The 21,623-nt window shown below is 38.4% G+C and overlaps 1 protein-coding gene and 1 pseudogene across 1 annotated transcript; both read right to left on the bottom strand.

Annotated features, from left to right (window-relative positions):
• Positions 1-5,611: 5,611 nt before the first annotated feature.
• LOC130135828 (sodium/hydrogen exchanger 1-like) lies at positions 5,612-7,020 on the bottom strand (annotated as a pseudogene).
• A 486-nt stretch (positions 7,021-7,506) lies between these two features.
• LOC115662165 (putative disease resistance protein RGA3) lies at positions 7,507-10,782 on the bottom strand. The gene has a single exon (XM_056305623.1). The coding sequence runs from the start codon at positions 10,780-10,782 to the stop codon at positions 7,507-7,509; it is 3,276 nt and encodes a 1,091-aa protein (XP_056161598.1).
• Between the last annotated feature and the right edge of the window lie 10,841 nt (positions 10,783-21,623).

The following is a 21,623-nucleotide window of genomic DNA, read 5'->3' as shown; positions in this document are numbered from 1 at the left end:
AAGATTAATCATGTTGTCGTCATTATCATTATCTTTGATTTGTTGACTTTTCTATCTTTCTCTTTATTTTTGTCTTGCGTTTTGGCCTTTTATGATGGTCAAAATTCACGTATGACATCCAAAAATAGCTTGCCAATTGTCATTTCATATTGTAACAATGCTTAAGCTCTCAAATTATTATTCTCTGTTAAGTATCTTTCAAATCAACCGTTGTGCTTGTTTTGGGGCATAAAGAAGGCTAGTGACCTCTTTCCTTTTCCCTTTTATCATCAACTGGTATTGTTTCCGAATTTCTATTATTCATTCTGACATATTAATATTGCTTTCAGCCAAATAAATATTTATAAGAGGTTTTATCCACTTGATCATCTTTAGATAGTTGACAAGTAGAAGAATTCAATTACGTAATCCCTATATAGCTCTAAGCACACGTGTTACTCATCCAACAGTGACATGTAACATTTATCACACCATGCAATGACATGTAACGAATATCACACCATAAGAGCAGCTCTTTTTTTTTGGTTGAACATAGGTGCAGCTTATTGAAATTTTAGTAATAATAATTATTTTTCAAACTTGAAAAGTCAATGAGACTTCTATTATGAACCCAATGGTGGGCCCTAGGCCAAGTCTAGGCGAGGGTCGCCGGCCCTCGCTCAATCTAGGGAGGGCCGCGACCCTCGCCTACAGTTGACGAGAGCTGCAGCCCTCACCGCTTGTCTACCTCCCCTTTCCTCTTCTTCTTCTTTTTTAAGCCTTTTTTTAAATTGAATTTAAATAGAATTTTATATTAAAAATCATATTTAGGCCAAAACGACATCATTTTAGCCACATCATCGCCACGTAGGATAGAAAAAATAATAAGAAAAGTCACGTCAGCATTTTTCGTTAGCTAAATTGGACGGAGATAACGGAAAGACTCAATTGCCCAACTTTGATAAGTTTTAGAAATTGATTGCACTTTTGCAAGTTTTAGGACTCAATTGTACTTTTGAGATAAATTTTAGGATTTCCAGTGCACATATCCCTAATTCTTATTAGCCCATTTTCCTGCACCAAGGTAAAGCAAACTTGGTCGCGGCGTGTGCCACCAGGCCTAACAAAGTAGTCCATTCGCAAAAAGCCCCATTTTCACAATCGCAAAGCTTGTCAAACCAAACAACATCCTCAACATTTTCAGAAAGTTAAATCACGCTCGGTTGAATCAGAGCTGTATGAATTCCATGTAATTGATGGGTAAGATCCTTTGGTAGAAATAGATAGGGAAAATGACACAAATAATTCTTGAACTTTAACTCAATATGTAATGCGGTCCTTGAACTTTTAATATATTCAATTTAGTCCATGAACTCTAACACAATGTGCAATGTCGTCCCTAGACTTTTCAATTATTCAACGTGATTCATAGACTTTTGATACAGGTTCAATTTAGTTCCTGGATGGAAGAACAACATTGAACATTTCCATATGGTTCAAGGGCTAAATTGAATATGTATCAAAAGTTTAGGGACTGCATTGAACAAATTAAAAGTTCAAGGATCATATTACACATTGGGGTAAAGTTTAGGACCACATTGAACAAATTAAAAGTTTAGAGATCACATTACACATTCGGCCAAAGTTCAATGACCATTTGTGTCATTATCTCTAATCAATATTAGTTATTTTCGGAGGAACAAAACTTTGGTCGCAATTAGTGCGAATGCCTGTTTGGCTATTAATCAAACAGTTGGCGTGTGTATTGTAGTGCATACCCAACGAAATAATCACGAATTGGACAAAGGAAAAAAATTAAAAAATCATGTAAACAAATCACAAGAACAAACATATCAGCAGCACTAATACAAAAGCACATAAACACCGTCATTGAACCCAGCCAACATCAACAGCGATTCCTAAAATACTGCATTTGACATTAGAGAGCACTAGCAACAAAACTTAGCTAACAAATCAATTCAGTCTTCAACCCTGTAACTTCACTAGACCTTGAATACATCGCGGAAACACCCTCCAAAAAGAGAGAAAACTATCGGACCCCAAGAGGATCCCTCCCGACCCATACGGAGTCTGGCCCTGCCTCTTGAGCGCTTACACGACGTCCATCGCCATCGCCGTCTTTCTCCAGGCGTGCTTGGTGTAGGTCGCGGCCTCGCGGATCACATTCTCCAGAAAAATCTGGAGGACTCCTTGGGTTTCCTCGTAGATCGGGCCGCCGATGCGCTTGACGCCTCCCCTGCGAGCAAGCCTCCTGATGGTGGGCTTGGCGGACGAAGAAGCGCTTGGGGTGAGAGGAAGCAGCTAATTAGTATATGACTCAATCCAGTAAATATGAATTAAAAAATGAGCCTTGAACCTATTTTGACACATTTAATTACATATAATACAAATTTATTTTGCTTCAATGTATCTAAATTATTACTTATAAAAAATTAAATATTCTATCACTTCAAGATTTTTATTTTTTTGGGCCAAATTAATAATTATGTTTTTGGGTTAGATTGTCTTTTGTCTTCTGTTCTTATTTGTCTTGAGTTTTGGCTCTTTTATGACGGTCAAATTCACATATGGCATCTGAATAGATTGCCAAATGTCATTTACATATTGGAAAAAAACTAAACCTGTCATATTACCAGGAAACTATCGTGCGATATTCATGTAACACAGTAAAAAGCATTAGAAAGCATTTCTCATGGCGTTTATGACACTATTAATTTTATCTTTGGTTATTTTTTCGGTGGTTATGAAAGGGGAAAAGAGCGGCGAATATCGTCTTTAGGCATGTTTGGCAATCGAGAAGGAAGCCATTGGAATGAGTAGAAAGCTCCACTGTCTTTGTTGACACTATTTGGTGGATGGGAATAGGGTCGAATCGAAATGAAATTGGGCCTAATTTACTTAAAATGACCAATTTTGGCTTGGGTCTCAATTTTGACGCTAACCTATTTTTGTTTGAATCCACTTTCAGTCACTCTTGAAAGTCGTCCCCGTCAAGTTTCCATCTAATAATGCAATTCTGATGTGTCATTTCACATGTACATTATCTTCTTAACGCTTGTTGACATGAAAATTAGATGTCACATCAGAATATAGAAAAGAAAAAGGAAAAACTGAGAGAGAGAGGTCTATCACAACAGCCATAATGGCAAGCTCAAAGTCTAAGTTTGCCATGGCCGATCAAGCTCATACTCATGGATGCCATGGCCAACTTGAGCTCGTGGCCATGACTGCAAGTGAGGGTGTCAGAAATCGAATCGAAATTGAACCAAAATCGAAACCGAACCAAATCGAATTTAAAATTTTGAAATTTTTTTTGCTAATTCAATTTGGATCGGATCGGTTCGGCTCGAATAACCGAAATAAATTCGGTTTTTTATTTCGAGTGTCTGTCTCTCTTCGTCCTCATCTAGCTTTTTGTCTCAAAAATTGAGCCAACTCCATTAATTCCTCTCTCTCCTCGGAGCAAGCTGCAAAATTGCGTTACTTCTCTCCGTGATTCCTCTTCCCGAGGCTCTCTTCTCTCTCCCACAAGTTATTAGCCATTTTCTCTCTTCCAGGATAGCTTCCGTCTCATCTCTTCCTTTTCCATTGTCTTTTGTTTCCGAGTATCAAGTTGGGGAAGCAATACTATATTACTTCTCTAATTTATCAAATGGAACAGAGAGAACGCAGAAGCAGAGTTGCCTCTAGATGGAGCAAGGAAGGACTCTTGCACCAAAACCACCAACTTTTTTAGTATTTTAAACAACAATCTCTCTCTGTCTCTCTATGCAAAGAAATGCATGAAACCATGTCAAGTTTTCCAGATTCCGAAGCAGCTTTTGGGGAAAGCCGACGTTTGTTGGGTGTGAACTCAGGAACAGAGCCTCCATGACCCATCCGGCATCCAGATCTGGAGGCTCGACGCCTCCATGGCGCATCGAGTCTCCAGATCTGGAGGCGTCTCCACCAAATCGAAAGAGACGACGACACGCCGAGGTCCTGTGCAGCGGGCGGCCGAGAGGTGGTGCTATTGTGGCGTTGAGTTTTCGTGTGTTGTGGGTGGCCGAGAGAGAGGGGGCCTCCGTTGTTGGTTGTGGCGGTGGCAGCAGGAGTGGCGTGGCGGAGGTGATGGGTCGGGATCTGTCTGCGGTGGTGGGTGGTCAGGACGTTGAGAAGATTGCTCAGCGCCTCCATGGTTCCGTCAATGGGGGACGAAGGGAAGGGGTTGAAGGAAAACCTATTTCATCCCGCTCGCCAAAATAATAAAGAGAAAAAACAAAAATCCGAACCGAGCCGAACCGATCCAAATAGGAGTTTCGGTTCGGGTCATATTCAGTTTGGAACTCGGTTCGGATACATATATACACACATCTTGATGGTTCGGTTCGGATTGGATTTTCAAATAATCCGAACCATCCGAACCGAACCGAATCATTTACGCCCCTAACCGGAAGATCTTTTTGACCTGCGAACCTCAATGTTGCATGGTCGCTGGAGCTTCAGCTTGCAGTGACCATGGCCCTTGAGTTTCAAGCCACAAAGCTTAAGTAGCCATGGTTTCCGCAAACTCAAATAGAGCATCCATGGCCGCCGTGAGCTTGAAGCCATGGCCCTTGAGTTTCAAGTCACAAAGCTTAAGTAGCCATGGTTTCCGCAAGCTCAAATAGAGCATCCATGGCCGCCGTGAGCTTGAAGCTTGAGCAGCCAAAGCCTGGAGCTCAAATTCCTACCCACTTAGTAACCCCAATCTGGGCGGTTATGACCGCGAGGTCAAATTGAGCTACCATGCCTTCGCGAGCTTGAGGTTACGATCCCATCTCCACCCTATATGGATTCATTACTCTCCGCTTATTTCATAGCTAGTAGCCTCAAGCAAAAAAGAAAAAAGAAAAAGAAATACGAAAATAATAGAACAAAAATAATGCATCTATAACTCGCGAGGCATCCAAGAAGTTGCATTGTACTTTCATGTTCCTGAATGTAATTTGAGATACCACAGTTCTGCTTAAAACAGGGTTAAGTCTAGCCACATCCCTTCTTTAAGACTTCCTTTTAGACTCTAATTATGAGAAGTCTAAATGGGACTCCATAAATGTGAATTTGGAGAAGAAAGAGTTAAGATCAATGTCCCAACTTTGATTTTTTGGCTAAGCCCTCATAAATGTCAACGGCTTGCAATTTTGTCCTGAAAGGGATGGTTGTAATTAGGTTACCAGGAAATAAGTGCCTTGTGGAATGAGAGTTCCATTGCAAAATCTTGACAAAATTTGCCCTCTTTCACTCCTTAACTACTAACTAGAATTATCATATGGCCCCACAATGAAGGAAACTCGATTTAATGGCGCGGTGCATGTTTGAATCAATGCCTGAATGCGACGTGGGGCCGGCAAATATTAATGCACATAAACACTTTTTTATTTTGGGTCTGTCCTATTCTAACTCTCAGACTTTTGCTCTACTTCTTGCAGGGATTGGGAGTCGAAACCCACATTTAAAACTACACATCCCCACCCCTAACTCTCATGAGAAAGTGGAGAATCGAACTCCCCACCTCTCCATTCTCAAGTAGAAAGGGTGACCACTGAAGCAAATTCCAATGGTTCACATGAACATTGACAGCTTCAAAAGCTCAACTGTTGGAAATGTAATCAGAAGCAGTTGATGAAGCATTGAATTTCAGATATTCAGATATCATCCAGCGAGGAGGAGACTACAAAAGTCATTCACTCTCTTAATACATGCCCAAGACCAAAGAAAGAAACAACAAAAGAGAAAAACAAGGGGAAGAAATCAGATTTCTCTGTCGCAAAAATGCAAAGTAGCTGCGTTGAATAAAATGCTGCTGCTCTCCGTATACGCCATCAATCTCGTCAAAGGGGTCGAAACTTCACACTCGAAAAAACCTGTGTATGATTGTGTCCTACTTACAAGCCACCAAACAAAATCATTAGCTCTTGATGTCGTCGTCGGCTTTCGTTAGAGCCACTGATGATCACCTTGATCGGAGGGCAATGGAACGAAAGGCACCAAACCTCCCGGCTGAACAGGGGCCTCACGAAGGCATCGTCAAATTTTTGCCAGTAATGGTGCACTGTGTGAGAAGGCGTCCTCAGGAGCTTGCACAAACTGCTCGGTTGGAGTACGCTTCTGCCGTTCTGGTGAGACTCCAAGTTGTGTCCGTTACTGAGCAGTGGCTGCGTGAAGGTTTCGGACTTGATGGCTTGGAAGATTTTGTGCTGGCGAAGTATCTGGTTGAAGGAAGCAAAGATTCTCACTAGAGGCTTCGCCAACGGTCCAAACACCTGGATCGAAGAATGATACCATGAGGAACAAGCTACATGTTATGCCACCAATTAGACTCAGCATATGAAATGCCATCTTACCAGAGCTAAACAGAACGACTGTGATGGTTCTGGCGATCATAAACACATTGCCTCGCAATTTTGCGTCGGACCGAGTAAACTGCACGCACAGAAACTGAACTTAAGAGCAAGCATATGCGTCAGACGAGGAAACATAGTAGTAGATCTTCTTTAAAAAAGCATCTCTGGCGACCACATTCATCGTATTTCTAGAAATAGAAAGAATCTCATGGTATTACTTGTGGATAGTCTCCTGGAATACGCATTATCCGATCATCTTACCTGGTTATAAGCGAGTGCCATGGAGACAGCGCCACGCATAATCCCTGCCCACCAAATTGTGACCTGAACATATCAGAGTTAAAATAGGAAAATCCATGATGCTGACTACCTCATACACAGGAAATTCCACTAGAAAATTATAATCTCCAACCTGATGCTCCAAATCAATCTTTTCGTGCTAAGACTTCCTAGCCAAGTTGGATAAGAATAATAGGGGAAAAACGAAGGCAGCTCTTCCAATCAGAACGAGGCCCAACACTGTTGAGCTGACCTTGATCGATTTCCAGGAACGAAAATGAACGAAGAAGAATGACGAAACATCAGGGAAATAGAAATTTGATTCCCTGTATTCAATCCCAATTGATGAAAAAATATTGATTCTATGTGAACACATTGTGATAAAGTTATTTCTAAGGAAAGCAAGCTAGAAGCCATTCTCCAAAGAAACATTTTATCGCTTTATCCACGAGAGTTTTCCTTGTCAGCTTCCGGATCATTGAACTGTTCACGCATTTTACTCCTTGTGAAATCAAATAAGCAGAGTTCACACTATACCTACAGCATGAGTCACAAGCCAGATTTAATGAGCTTGGAGTTGGATGAGAACGAGTGTGAATTTTCTTTGTTTTTCTCGCACTTTTGGGAATAAAGCGAGCACTTTGTTTAGGGACATCCCATTGAGGGCCATCCTGAAGGAACAACATGTCAATGTTTCCACACCCATTAAATATCTGCATTCATAGATGTGTCCAAACCTTTCACCAATTTGTCCATGTCGCCCAATTGAATCAAGTATCGAAAAATAATTTGAAAATAATTACTCATGTAAATACTAGGAAAAAATGGTCCTCGTACCTAGAGAAAAGTGGAGAATTTCTAGTCATAAGTGGCGTTCATAGTATTCGAGCTGGTGAGTTATGTATGGGATATGAGCAATCTTGTACCAGTCCTCGCCTCCATCTCTTTCGCACACCTCTTCCAAATTTGGGCAACCTGCGATTTTTAGGTAATTAAGGGATGTAAGCCTTTGCATTCCTTCAGGTAATGATGTCAACAAGGGGCACCGGATGATGTCAAGCCGTTGAAGTGATTGAAGGGCCTCGATCTGCTCTGGCAAAACCTTCAATTTTAAGCACTTTTTAATAGAAAGATGCTCGAGATTGCTGACCCGTAGAAGCCATTGTGGGAGAGATGCTAATTTGGGAAGTTCATGGATGTACACGGACCCGAGACTCTTAAGTCCTTGCAAATCTGAGATGTTGCCGTTTTCGTCTTTGGATATATCCAGCTCCTTGCAATTAGAAAAAGAAAGGCGCCTAAGTCTCGGCAGATGTTGCATACCCGAGAGGGAAGTTAACCGAGGACATTCACTGATGCCCAGACGTTCAAGTGAAGTGAGACTTTGCAAAAAATCCTTAGGCAAACATTCTAGAAACTCCATCTGCGAGATATCTAGACTCTTCAACACATTAAGGCCAAATATAAGCTTTATCAACTCTCGGTTGACCTTCCTCAGAATCAAATCCTCAAGACGTGGAGCTAGTGGCATGGATTTCAAGTTTTCACAGTACTGGATGTCTAATCTCGATAGACTACGAAATAATGCTGTTGAAGTGGGAGAATGGTCTGACTCAATGTATTCCAATTCAGAAGTGGAAGAATGGTCTGACTCAATGTATTCCAATTCAGTGAGCCTCCAAATCTCTAAAGATTTGAGGTGAGGTAGTCGGCCTAGTTGAGGGACATGTTTACATTTTCCGCATCTCAACAAGCGTAACTCAACTAAATTTGGCAAGGAATACTCAAGGTTATTTATAATCCACCTTGGAAAGTTCTCACCTTTATATCCGTGGATCGTCAACTTCTGTAAATTTGAGTGCGGCCTCAGCCCATTTAATAAAGCTTCATCTGTATCACCATTTACTGCATCATCATTATCAAGATAGCTCCATTTGAGTATCAAAGATGCCAGATGCTGCTTCTCTATCAAGTTCGCCGCCCCAGATTCTACTAATGCATCTCTTGAGTGCCCCAAATTTTCAATGCTAAGGCTTCCACGGATGTTATTAAGCCCTTTTAGCCCCTCAAGTCCACAATAATTCTTAGCAAGATCTTTACCTTGGGGCAAAATGAAGCGTGTTAGCCTGTGTAGACAAGTCAATTGCCCTAGTCCATGTGGCACATAATTAAGACTGTAACAATAATCTATGTCTAGATTTCGAAGGTTAATCAACTTCCTTATATCCCGTGGCAATTCTTCAAGGGCAAAACAACCTTGGAGATTAAGTGTTTGCAAATTTTGCAATCTCGTAATGGAGTTGGGAAGCCTTTTGAGTTCATTATTGTGAGAGAGATCGAGATATGTGAGATGCTTCAACTTACAAATGGTTATTGGCACCTTCTTAACAATTGCGGCATGCAAATCCAAGATGCGCAACCTCTTGTAACTTTGAATGAGCTGGCGTAGATCTGCTTCACTTGTTGGTTTTCTTTGTTCCATTTCGCGATATGCAGGTACAAAAAGAAATGTTTTCAATGAACTTGCTTTCAAGCGTGAGATTAGAAGTCCACCCACCAAATTGGAAATTGAATCATGAGATATATGACGAGTTCTTTCATGTATAGATCCTGGGTCATCCCTTGCCGCCCAACATTCCGTCCCTGCAACTGAGTAGGCTAGATCATGCATCAAATCATGCATCTTACAAGTCCCGTTGTCTTCTTCAAAATCTTCGAAGAAGTTACTCAAAAGTAGATCCATGAAATATCCATGGGCAATGTCTTCTAAATCCTGAATTCTACCCGATGGTTGGATAAATCCTCCTGCCACCCAAAGATTGACCAAAGCTTGCTTCTTTATCTCATAATCTTGGGGAAACAATGAACAGAATGCAAAACATTGTCTCAAATGTGAAGGAAGATGGTTGTAACTTAGCTTAAGAATAGATTTCGTGTCGCCTTGCCTAAAAAACACTTCTCGGAGATCATCTTTGAAATGTTGCCATTCAGTTTTAGTTTTCTTAAAGAACAGTAAATTCCCAACAGTTCGAACAAGCAATGGAATCCCACGGCACGTTGGAACTATCTCTTTGCCAATAGCTTCTATGTCAGGATCTTGCACGTGCTCTTTTTCTGGACAAGCCATTCGCATTAATAAATAAAAAGACACGTCGTCAGATAATCCCTCGAGAAAAAAAGGTGGACTAGTGCTGGTTATTTCCGCAACCAGATGATTGCGAGTGGTTATAAGAATCTTGCTTCCTCTAGCACCTCCCGCCAATAAAGTTTTCAAGCTCAGCCATGTTTGTTGCTCTACACTGCACAAATCAGCTAAAACTAAGAGATATCTCTTTCCATCAATTTGTGCCTTCAGTTCACTTTGCAACTGTCCCATTGCAACTGTGGTCCGTTCTTTCTTCATTGCACAAACTATGATGTTTTTCACTATTTTATCCACATCAAAGTCAACAGAGACACGAACCCACATTTTCAAGTCAAAATATAAACCAACCTGTGCATTATTGTATACTTTTCGAGCAAGAGTCTTTTTTCCAACCCCACCCATACCAACTATTGGAAGGATGGAAATGTTCTCTGGCATGTATGAATCCAGTAAAAATTTCATGAGCCCCCTCATATCGTCTTCTCTTCCCGCAATAATATCTTCCTCACATCTAAATGAATGTCTCTCCTCTCTCTTCCTCCATTCTCTATCTACTGGCGAATTCCGCTCATCCAAGTGAAATCTCCTGTCAGCCTTAATGGCTTCTATTTGCTCCCTCAGTGCTCTCACTTTGGAACTCATCTTCAGTTTAAAAGCAAGCTGGTTTGAACTTGAGAAAAATGTCCTTACCTCCTTGAACATTTCATTGTGGCCGCTCAGTTCTTGTCGTGTAGCTTCTATATTGAATTCTTCAAGCACGTCTCGTGCATCATAAAAAACGTCTTTCAGTTTCTCAAGCCAAACTTGGATTTGGAGACTCTGGTCGTATTTCTCCTCCGCATCCTCCAGTACAGCCCAAAGCGTGGAGACAGTGTCCTTGAGCACCTCGAGTTCACGCTTGACACCCCATAAATTTCCAACCTTTTCTATTGATCGAGGAACAAGATTAGCAATGATCTCTTCAGCAATGCCGACGATGGCAGCTTCCGCCATTTTTGTTCTCCCTCTGTGGATTAGAAGATATTAGTTCAATCGCTCCAAGGCTAGAGACTTCTCACAACATGTATAACGAGTTTATGTTTTTTTTTTTTTTTGGTAAGGTTATAACGAGTTTATGTTCATGCTCACTAGAGACTGGAAAATCTAAACCTGACAAATCTAATTATCAACTCCTATGACCGACCTGAGCTATTGAAATTAGCAATGATCTCTCCAGCAATCTCGACGATGATAGTTTCCGCCATTTTTTTTCTCTTTCTCTCTGTGGATCAGAAGATGTTAGCCCAGTCGATTCAAGAGTAGAGACTTCTCCCAGTATTCATAACAAGTATTTATAACTAGTTTATGTGACCTAATTTTCATCTTTTTGACCAATCTGATTTTCAACTTCTTTCTCCGGCTTGAGTTGTTGAAGATAGGAATTCTCATCATCCACGCAAAGCCTAAATCAATAATGCATATGGGACCCACCGAGGTCAGGTCCGTGGTCCGCGATTGGCTTGTCTAACGTATTTCGTGCGTCTAGTGTTTACTCATCTAACATGCTTGCAAAGGCAAATTAAAATGCTGGTGTTGGAGTAGAAAAAATTAACAGTCATGTTGACTTTTTGGATAGAAGGATCGGAGCAAGTTGTCCTACGTTTTCTCTTTTTCCACAAAAATAGCCCCCTCCTTGGAAAGTTCTAACCACAGGATAAATGCAATATCGATCAATTTCCCAATATTATATACTGTTACTCAAGAATTAAATATATTTAAAATGATATTCTTTTTTATGCATAATTTACTAATTAAATTGACTTTCCTCACGTATCAATCCTTTCATAAGAAGGTGGCTTTTTTCATCTATTCTTTTTCTTAAGATTTATCTCGAAATAGTTTCGAAAATCATTCTCCAACTCAGGTTGATTGGACAAGGACTCTCCCAAATTTTCAAACATTGCATTGATCCTCAACTTAAATTGATTTTCCCCATATATCAATCTTTTCAAAAGAAGCCGGCCTTTTTCATCTATACTTTTCAGGTTTCTCCCCAAATGATTTCAAAAACCATTTCACAATTCAGCTTTAATGGATAGAGACTCTCCCAAATTTTCGAAGAATTGATTAATCCTCAACTTTTACTCTTAATACACGTGAGGAGCAAGTAGGAGAGGGTTAAGGAATTTGTAGTTTTTGGTTAATTCATGAATCACTGAATTTTGTTATAATTATCATTCAATGATAGTTTTGGCTTAGTTCACATATTTGTTTTAAAAATCACTTTTCTTAGTTGAAGGTTTCGTTGTTAATTTAAAGGACGGCCAGTCATTCGTTAAATTCTTGGGATGGACTTGAGGTATGACAAAGTTTGTATCAAAACTTAGGTTATGAATCTATGGTTAATCAGTTTAAATCGAAGCATTGTTAGGTGTGAGCTGCTATAAATAAGTGCATGTGTATAAACATATGCAATATACATTGGGATAGACAACTTTACTTTTTGAAAAATAGAAAGTTCTATATGCGTAGGGAAGTTCACTCTCCCTGCTAATCTCTCGAATTTATTTGCGTCCTATGACTAAATGCTTCTATATTATTTCATTCTTTCTTAATTTTTTTCCTATTCTCTAAATAAATAGAAAAATTGCCTTAAAGATCTCTTCCCATACTAGGCAATACCAAAACTTGCACATTTGTGCACCATAAATCCTATATTTATGCTATTTATGTATGTTATTCCTTTTTCATAAATTTTGATAAGCCCAATATTTTTCTGATGATGCCCATTTTCATAGTTTCATCACGTGCTTTCCTTGGATAACGATGCACGTTCACATGCATTTCTTAGCAAAAGGACGCATGCCCATATTATTTGGTAGTAACATCGAGTTTTAAAATTAACGGGAAGATAGGAAAGTGTTATAGCTGTTTGGGCAACTTTAGCATCCAACTTCACATGGCAAGATACTTTATGTTCATTGTGGATGAAGTAGTATGAAACCTTTTGTGTGCAAAAATATATATATATATATACTGAAGTACCAATGTGTGGTGGGCTCATCAAAGCAAGCTGATGAGGATGTTTTTTAACTTTAAATTTTAATATGTGGAATAGTGAAACAGCTCTTGAAGTTGGCTAATCTTCTCTTTTGGATTCCATTTTAGAATTGGAAGTAGGGACATGGTACTTGTTTTTATGTGCCCAATTTGAAGAAGGCTAAATAGCCTATATACGTAAATCTTGGGGCCATGTTTACACCACAAAGGTCATATCTCTAATTCCAAACTAAAGACGTTGATAGTTTCCCTAAGCCAACAGAAGACGAACGAAAGAGCGTGGAAAGTGGTCAAAATATAAATAAAAGTGCAGATCGGGATTCGAGGGTTGGGTTGGAGGGGTATTTGTCGGGCCGACGGCTCGTTAACCTTTGATCCGCCATTAATGTCGAGCTTGAGAAAGAGACGGCTCCGCGACGTCTCTCGAATTTTCTCCCCTCTCTGCAGATTTTCCCAAGAAACAAACAGAGGCGCGTCGTCACTCGGTTTTCCCACCGAGGGTCGGCTTCAAAATCCCTTTGTTTCGTCCGAAGATGAGTGAACTTGAGTGATGTAAAAGAATTTTCTTATTGTTTTTCAAATGTTACGGTCAATTTGAGCCGTTCATAATAAGTGAAGACGTGAATTAATTGATATTAAACTAATAACTCAATTAGATAAAGGGAAGGACCATCATGAAGCACAGAGTTCCTTTCAATTTAAATAAAGTAGTTTTCGAGAAAAATTTTAAAGATAAGAGATTTAATATTTGAAGATAAGAAGTCATGTCACCTTTGAAGAAGATCAAAAGATCGCAAGACAGCTCAAATAAATTAACTTGATTTAGGTATCAAATTAGGTCCAAAGAAAGGCTGGGTTAGATCCGAGACTGTCCATTGATCACTTCTACTCTGTAGCTAACCCCATAGCTACTGAAACTCCTCAAGGCGAACGCATGGCAATTCACGCATTAGGGGGTCCTTTTTTGACTTCTAAATGTTTAAACTTCAACATCTTGATTGATCTCAAAGCAATGAACCGCCAAGAAAACTCTCAAACAAGTAACTCGACATTCCTCACCTGGCACTTGGGATATGAGTCCACTAGAATTGCTCTCTCCTCCTCTTGGGCCCTCTCTATTTCATCTAGCCTATGATGTTACTTTTGTGTGACGCTAATCCTTCCACAAAAAGCTAAGGGATATCGAGAGCAAACCTCATTAACAACATATATATGTTTAAAATTAAAATACTAACTTATTAATTGTAGTCATTAATAGCGAAACCCAATGTTATTGTACAAAACCATCTTTATAAGTGTCCAACATCATTTATTGTACAAAATCCTCCTACTGAGATATATTATCCTTAAATTAAACTGTCATGAAATGAAAAGCCAATCATTTGATACGTTTAATCAATTGAAGTTATTTACGCATCAATTATCAAACCTAATATTATTTATATTAGATCAGATTAGAATGGACATTTGATATACCATATATGAAAAATCATATATTAATTTATTAATCGTCCCTCATTAATGGCCAATCACCTCATTTATTGCATAAAACTTAATATAGGTACTTTACCTCAATTGTTGTTCAAAAATAAAATATAAGTGTATAATAATAATAGATAATAAAGAATATTTCATTGCCAAACGCTAATTGCAAAACCTCCCATGTCATCAATATATTTATGTGTTGTGGGGGGGGGGGGGGGGGGTGTGGTTTGTATAAGTTTCACTTTCTGTTTGAAATTTGAAAAAATAATGAAGGCACTACCGTTTACATGTTTAACTTATTATTCTTAGCTTATGTCGCTTTCGTCCGAATTTAATTGTGGTCTAACACCTAACTAGCCCTGACAATTCACGGAAATGTAAAAGATGACATCCAATTTAATATGTAAGGCAAGTTGATGTTGCTTGCTATATTGTTCTAGAAAAGTTATATCAGATTATATCAGATGATGAAGTTTTTTCTACTTTATTGTAAAGTAATATGTCTAATTAATGTAAAATGAAGTGGAAGGGATCTGACCAAAAAAAAAAAAAGAGGGAGGGAATGGAGTTTTGTCATGATTTGGCTCAACCATTAAGCTCTATTCTACCTAACTTTCTTATTATTGATGGATTTATAGGTATACATAGTTTGTCTACACAAATGATACCTAATAAAAGAGAATGAAAAAGGTAATCATGATGATCAGAGTTAGCTGAGTTTTCTGGAGACTTGTTTATTTGTGCTTTATTTCAAATTTAAAATGTTATTCAAATATAAAAAACTTATGATAAAATTACATATAAATTACGTATCAATTGTTTCGTATCGTGAAAATTTCATATGTTTCAGGCTCCGTTCGTTTGGCGGAAAATATTCTCCTTTTGGAAAATATTTTCTCGGAAGTCATTTTTTTGGAAAATATTTTCCCGAAACATAATTTTCCGGTGTTCGGCGACCAATATGAAAAAGTTTCGAAAATATTTTTCGCCGGCGACCGGCGGCGGCCAGCGTCCGGCGACCGGCGGTGGCGGCGGCCGGCGGCAGGCGATCGGCGGCGGCGGGCGACCGGTGGCGGCGGCGGCGGGCGACCGGCGACGGCGGCGGCGGCGGTAGCGGCGGCCGGCGGCGGCGGGCGACCGGCGACGGCGGCGGCGGCGGTAGCGGCGGCCGGCGGCGGCGGCCGGCGACCTTAGTGAAGAAGAAGAAGAAGTTCCGGAAAATGATTTCCGCTTTTGAAGAAGCGGAAATCATTTTCCATAGACTTAGGCTATTTTGTGAGGGAGGAAGGAAAATAATTTTCCATGGAAAACGTTTTCCGCCCCCGAACACCGGAAAACCGGGAGAATATTTTCCGGGAGAATATTTTCCGCCAAACGAACGGAGCCTCAGTCTAAAAACAAATGTAAAACTGTGTTCGAGATAAGATTAAATTATACAAAAGAAAAATGTGAAAGTCTATCAAGAGAAGCGTTTTTTAACTCGGGAACCAAACTCGTTTCCCAGGAACTGGTCTGGAAAGCTTCCTTTTTTTCGGTTTAATTTTTTTTTTTTTGGTGAATACCCACTTGCAGGATGACTTAACTCTCAGCAGTTCATAGATCGTGGCCGAAACAAAAACTATCTCAGCAGCGAGCAGAGAAATTCTATGGTGGCAATTGTCATTCTACCATTCGCATTGCTTCAAATTTCCTATCCTCCTTGCTTTCGTGGAATTCCGCATAAGAAAAAGGGAAAACGCATCGTTCAATGCTCAGGCTATTCATCTTCAGAAAAGCTCTCTGATAATTGCTATAAGAAAGAACGAACCTGGCTAACGGTGGGTTGATTGATGGTCGACCAACAAAGGCGAGGCCACAGCCCAGGAGACCGAGAGAAGAGACGAGACAGCGTCGGCGAGAGAGAGAGAGAGAGAGGCGAGACGAGATGGTGTCGGCAAGACTCAAGAGAGAGAAAGTCGAGAGACTAGAGAGTTTGAGAGAGAGAGGCCAGATCTGGGAGTGAGAACTAGAAAAGAAAGTAGAGTTTAAATAGAAGAGACTAAGGATTGATCATGAACCGGCTCAAAACCAGTTTTTCCTGAGAATCAGCCTTGCAAGACTGGTTTTTTAGTAGAACCGACTGGTTCAGGATATAAAATCGGGAACCCAATCGATGAAGGTCGATTCCCAAAATTTTTACCTAGGAATTGAATCGGCCCCATGTGAACCCCCTAGAACAGGCCGGGTTAAGTTTGGTTCCTGAATTGAACCGGCCTGGTTGCTCTCCATCATAAAATATTACATCTGAGGTATCGTAAAACTAGTCACTTGATTAGCAGAAGCGGAAGGAACATCATGAAGCATAGAGTTCTTTCAGACTAAATAAAGTAAATAGCCCCATTCCAAGTAAAGCATAGATTTCTCCGGCAAATGCAATTTGTACACGGTCTTTTTCTATTCCAATTTCCTATTGTAATCATATCGATTAGTTTGGAATCCTAACAATTACTATAAGACATCTCTCTTATCTTTTGAGTCTGGCTCTTATTTCTATCCCTTAATATATTCTTCTTCTAATTTAGCTCTAGTTAACCTACACAATCACATCTTTGCCAAATTTCATTGGAGAAGTTTTCTAATAGTACTTGCCAGACCTTAATAATTCCTAGTTGGGCACTAGTGACTAATAAGCGACACCGGGCCGAGCAGACCTCGTCACTACTACAGATGCATTTCGAAGATCTAACAGCGGATATCAATATTGATTCTTGAGACAGGACTAGAGTATGCAAAAGCATCCTTCAACATCCTCGAAAAATAAAAAAGCCACCTAATGTTTTCTTGTGTGAATAATTTAATAATTGCGTAGACTATGCGAAGTACCCCTTAACATATATTTAGAGCATCTTTTGTTGTGTAGAAACGTTTTATCCGCGTGTCTATGTGCCGAGCTGTGTGAAAGACTTGTAGCCATTATTATTCATAGAGGATGTGGTAGGAGAAGTAACTCTTCGTGATCTTGTGCAAGTATGCAATTTGCAGCTCTTCCAAAAAGATGTGATTCTCGTTTTCCCTTTCCAACGACCTGTTTCATGACAGTCACTTCAACTATGATGGTGTTGCTGTTCATCCTAATCTAGTGTGTCTCTGATGCATTTCTTTTTTTCATGACTCTTGAGTCGTCGATTTTGCTTTATGAAAACAAGAGAGTGACAAGAAGGTTCAACGAAAAGTCTAGAGCAGCCGGTCAGCCAGCAGGTGGTGAAGGTGATTCGCCAGTTCCCACGAAATCGACCGGTTGCTGAAATTGCAGCACAAAACCAACCTCGTCTCCCAAAGATATGAATTTCCGTTGTGAAGACAGACCGTTAGATGTCTATATCTTTGCACTGTTTTCTAAAGCACGACTTTTTGTCTGCAGGTGTACGGCACCTCTTGGTCACACAAATTTCATAATATATAAGCTTTGGCGCGTACTTTGTATACAATATTTTATAATTTTTTTGCACCCGTGGCCAAGATGGCGAAACTGAACTAGACAACCAATACAAAGACAAATAGGACGAGTAAGTTGGGGACCCATGGCTATTCTATGCACTGAGGCCTAACATTAGGGTTCACGTGTATGAGGTCGTACTGCTACGTGACTGACAATTCTTACATGATTAGAAAGCAACTTAACTCGATCATGATTAATTATTAATATCACTTTTTTCTTTTCCTTTTTTCTCGGGTTCTCACCCTCTTCATTTTTGGGAGAGAGAGACCAGATTCTCTTGGAACTCTAGAAATAAAAATCAAATGCCGATTCATATTAATCGTCCACCCATCAATGGCTAATCACCTCGATTATAAACGCGAAATCCATAAAGGCAACCGCCTCATTTATTGTACAACAATTCTCTTACTGATGATATAAGCGTAGAATAACAGTAGAGAATAAAAAATATTTAAGAGTGTGCTTGTTTCGCAAAAAATAAATATTTTAAAAAAAAAATTCAAAAAATAGTCATTTGTATTTCTTACGAAAATGATAAACGAAAATTATTTTAATTATTCACAAAAATATTTAGATATAAATTAATAATAATAATAATAATATTTTTTATTAACTAATTATTTTAAGCGAAATAAATAATCATTTTTTAAAAAATACTTTTCAAAAACAAGATAAGTTGATGTTGACGTGTGTGTATATATATATACACACATGTGAAAGAATACATCCAATTTAATAAATAAGGTAAGTTGATGTTGACATATTGTTCTAAAAACATTATCTACGATTAAATGCGATGATTAAGTTTTTCTCGTTTTATTGTGAAAGAACATTCCTAAATAATGTTAAAGAAGGTGGGAAGGAATGAAGTTTTGTAACGAAGTGGCTCAATTGTTAAGTTCCATTCTGCCTAACTTTCTTATTATTGATAGATGTATATATCCAAATGACACGTAATAAAATAGAAAGAAATAAGGTGATCATGATGATGATAGTTAGTTGAGTTTTGTTAGAATTTTGTTTGTTTATGCTTTTTAAGATGCAAAAACGATTTTTCACTTTCATGTTAAAATTTAAAATGTCATTTAAATATTAAAAAATTTTAGGAAAATGTTCAAAAAAAGACCTGAAATGAAGTCATTTTTTCAAATAAGGGCCCGAAGTAGACTTTATCTTAAATAAGGGCCTGAAGTGAATCTTGTTTCAAGTAAGGACTTGACCTTATTGGCCAAAGGGTATTTTTATATTTTATTTTTTGAATTTTTTTGCCTTATTTTCTTTCTTTTTTCCTTTTTCTGTTTTTTCTTTTTCTTTTCTTTTTTTTTCCTATCTTCCCTTCGCCGGCCTCAGGCGGAGGCTGCCCTCACCTAGGCGGGCGAGGGTTGCCCTTGCCTGAGGCCGGTAGAGGTCCCCGGCTAGGCACAGTGACAGCTAGGGAGGGAAGAAGAAAAAAAGAAAAAGAAAAAAGAAAGTAAAAAAGTCTAAAAAATGTACTTATAATTTTTTGACTAAAATAACCCTTTTCTGCCCATGGAATAGTCACTGGCCAGTCAAATGTCATTATTTGAGAATATTTGGCTCTTATTTGAAATAATTTGGCCACTTCAGACTTTTATTTGATAAAATAACTTCACTTTGAGTCTCTTTTTTGAATTTTCTCAAGATTTTAAAAAAATTATGCATAAATTACGTATGAATATTTAACGGTTGGGAAAATTTAAGATGTTTCAAGCTAAAAAAATTGTAAAAACTTGTTCAAGATAAGATTAGGTTAATATATTATATATGTGTATATGTATGTATCGATACAGCCCCTAGATATTTTGCCAAAACTAGGGTCCTCTATGAAGTCGTACTGCCATATAAAACATGAGGTTGACAGAAGACGAGGCACAATAATTGCCACGTAACGACAAGGCCAAAAAGCAACTTAACTGGATCATGTGGTTAACTATTAACCCTCACTTTGTTCTTTTGTCACGTCTATCTTCGTCCTCCTCCGTTGGGCCTGAGAGAGAGAGACCACGAGCTTTTGAAAATCTAGAAATTAATAATAGAATGTTAACTTATTATTTGTCCTCATTAATGGCCAATCACCTCACTCATGGCATAAAACTTAAATATAATATAAGTGCGTGATAAAAATAAATAATAGAAAGAATTTAAATGATAATTACTAATAGCAAAACCTCCCACTTCATCGATGCTCCCTGTGTGTACACAAGAAAGATTACATCCGCTTGATATGTAAGGCAAGTTGATGTTTATATATTGTTCTCGAAAATTATATTGATTAAGGTTTTATTTATTTTATGAAAAAAAATAATTTATGAAATATTTTTTTAAAAATAATTATTTATATCGCTTGAAATAATTAGTCCGTAAAAAATGCATTTTCATAGACGTTGAAAATATTTTTGTTCATTTATTTTTGTAATTGATATAAATGATATTTTTAGGCAAATATTTTGCAGATCGTTCATTTCTCGTGAAACAAAAGTACCTCGAATTATGTCCACTGTAACACATTAATCCAAAAAAAAATTTGTGACATAAAAAACTCTAAATCATGTCTATTATGACATATTTACTTTAAACTTTTTTCTTAAGACATAAAAAAACTCTAACCTTGTACTTATGTGATACATTTGCTCTCCGTCAAGATTTCTTCAGATAATTTACCAACAAAATCGACTTCATTTTTATTTCACTCAAGCTACGTGAGTGCAATATCAACACCATATGTCTTCAGGTATCAATGTAGATAGATTTTTAACGGTGTCAATTAAAGGAACCTTGATAAAGGGTAAATGTGTCACATAAATATAAATGTGAGATTTTTTGTATCACAAAAAAATAAATTAGAGTAAATATGTCACCGTGAATATAGCTTGAGGTTTTTTTGTGACTTTTTCCCTTTATTAAATAAAAGGTTAGAAAGGATGGAGTTCGACTCAACCATCAAAGTGCACTATACCTAACTTTCCCATCACTGACAGATAGGCATACATAATTTTTGGTTTCACAAATGACACGCAATAACTTAATTTTCTGAGCACTCGTTTGTTTTGTGTTTTTCAAAACGCAAAAACAATTGTTTACTTTTCTGTTAAAATTTAAAATATTATTCAAATATAAAAAAAGTTGAAAAAATATATATAAATTACGTTTGTTAAATTTTACATGTTTCAGGTCGAAAAAGTGTAAAATTTATTTTAAAATAAAATTAATTTAAACAAACAAGGATTTATTGTTGTTTGTGAAAGCGTAGAGCTTGAAATCCACCAGAAAAAGTGTGAGATAATGTGTTGGTGAAGCAAAGCCACAACTTTTCACCCTCATCGGCAGACAAATTAGAATCACCATCCACTTACTAAGGCTGCACTCCATCCAGCACAATCACTTAAGCCCACCAACAATCTTGTTGCTGCTTAGACAACAGCAACAGCACAGGGAACGCCCAATGGCTGCACAATCTCTCGTGTTCAGTGGACAATATCAGCTTATGCCTCATCATAAAATGTTACATTTGGGTTCTAACATTATAATCAATCCAAATATTTCTGACTAATTCCCAAGCATCAGCAAATGGCATTAGAAAATGGCAAGATTTAATCACGTAAGCTTGCTTAGATTTCAACAGGAGAATCAGATCTAGCAGGGTGCCATTGCCAATTATGACCATAAATAACGTCTAAACTTTAACATTCATTTCATGGCAGCATTTATTACACAACTCTTGAAGAATAAACTCCTAGCGGCACTCCAGGATGCCCATTGTCAAACCGTAAGGAAGTAAATGTGCAGTTCTCGACGACATGCTTGACACGAG

This window comes from Syzygium oleosum, unplaced genomic scaffold, assembly GCF_021117445.2.
Source record: "Syzygium oleosum isolate NSW1041296 unplaced genomic scaffold, Sole_v2.1 Sole_v2.38, whole genome shotgun sequence".
Classification (NCBI taxonomy): Eukaryota; Viridiplantae; Streptophyta; class Magnoliopsida; order Myrtales; family Myrtaceae; genus Syzygium; species Syzygium oleosum.
Note: the sequence above shows the minus strand (reverse complement) of the source record. Positions and strands in the feature narration are given on the sequence as shown.

What these genes read in the sequence shown, in the direction of transcription:
- LOC115662165 (XM_056305623.1), bottom strand. Translation starts at nt 10,782, where the DNA reads ATGGCGGAAGCTGCCATCGTCGGCATTGCTGAAGAGATCATTGCTAAT.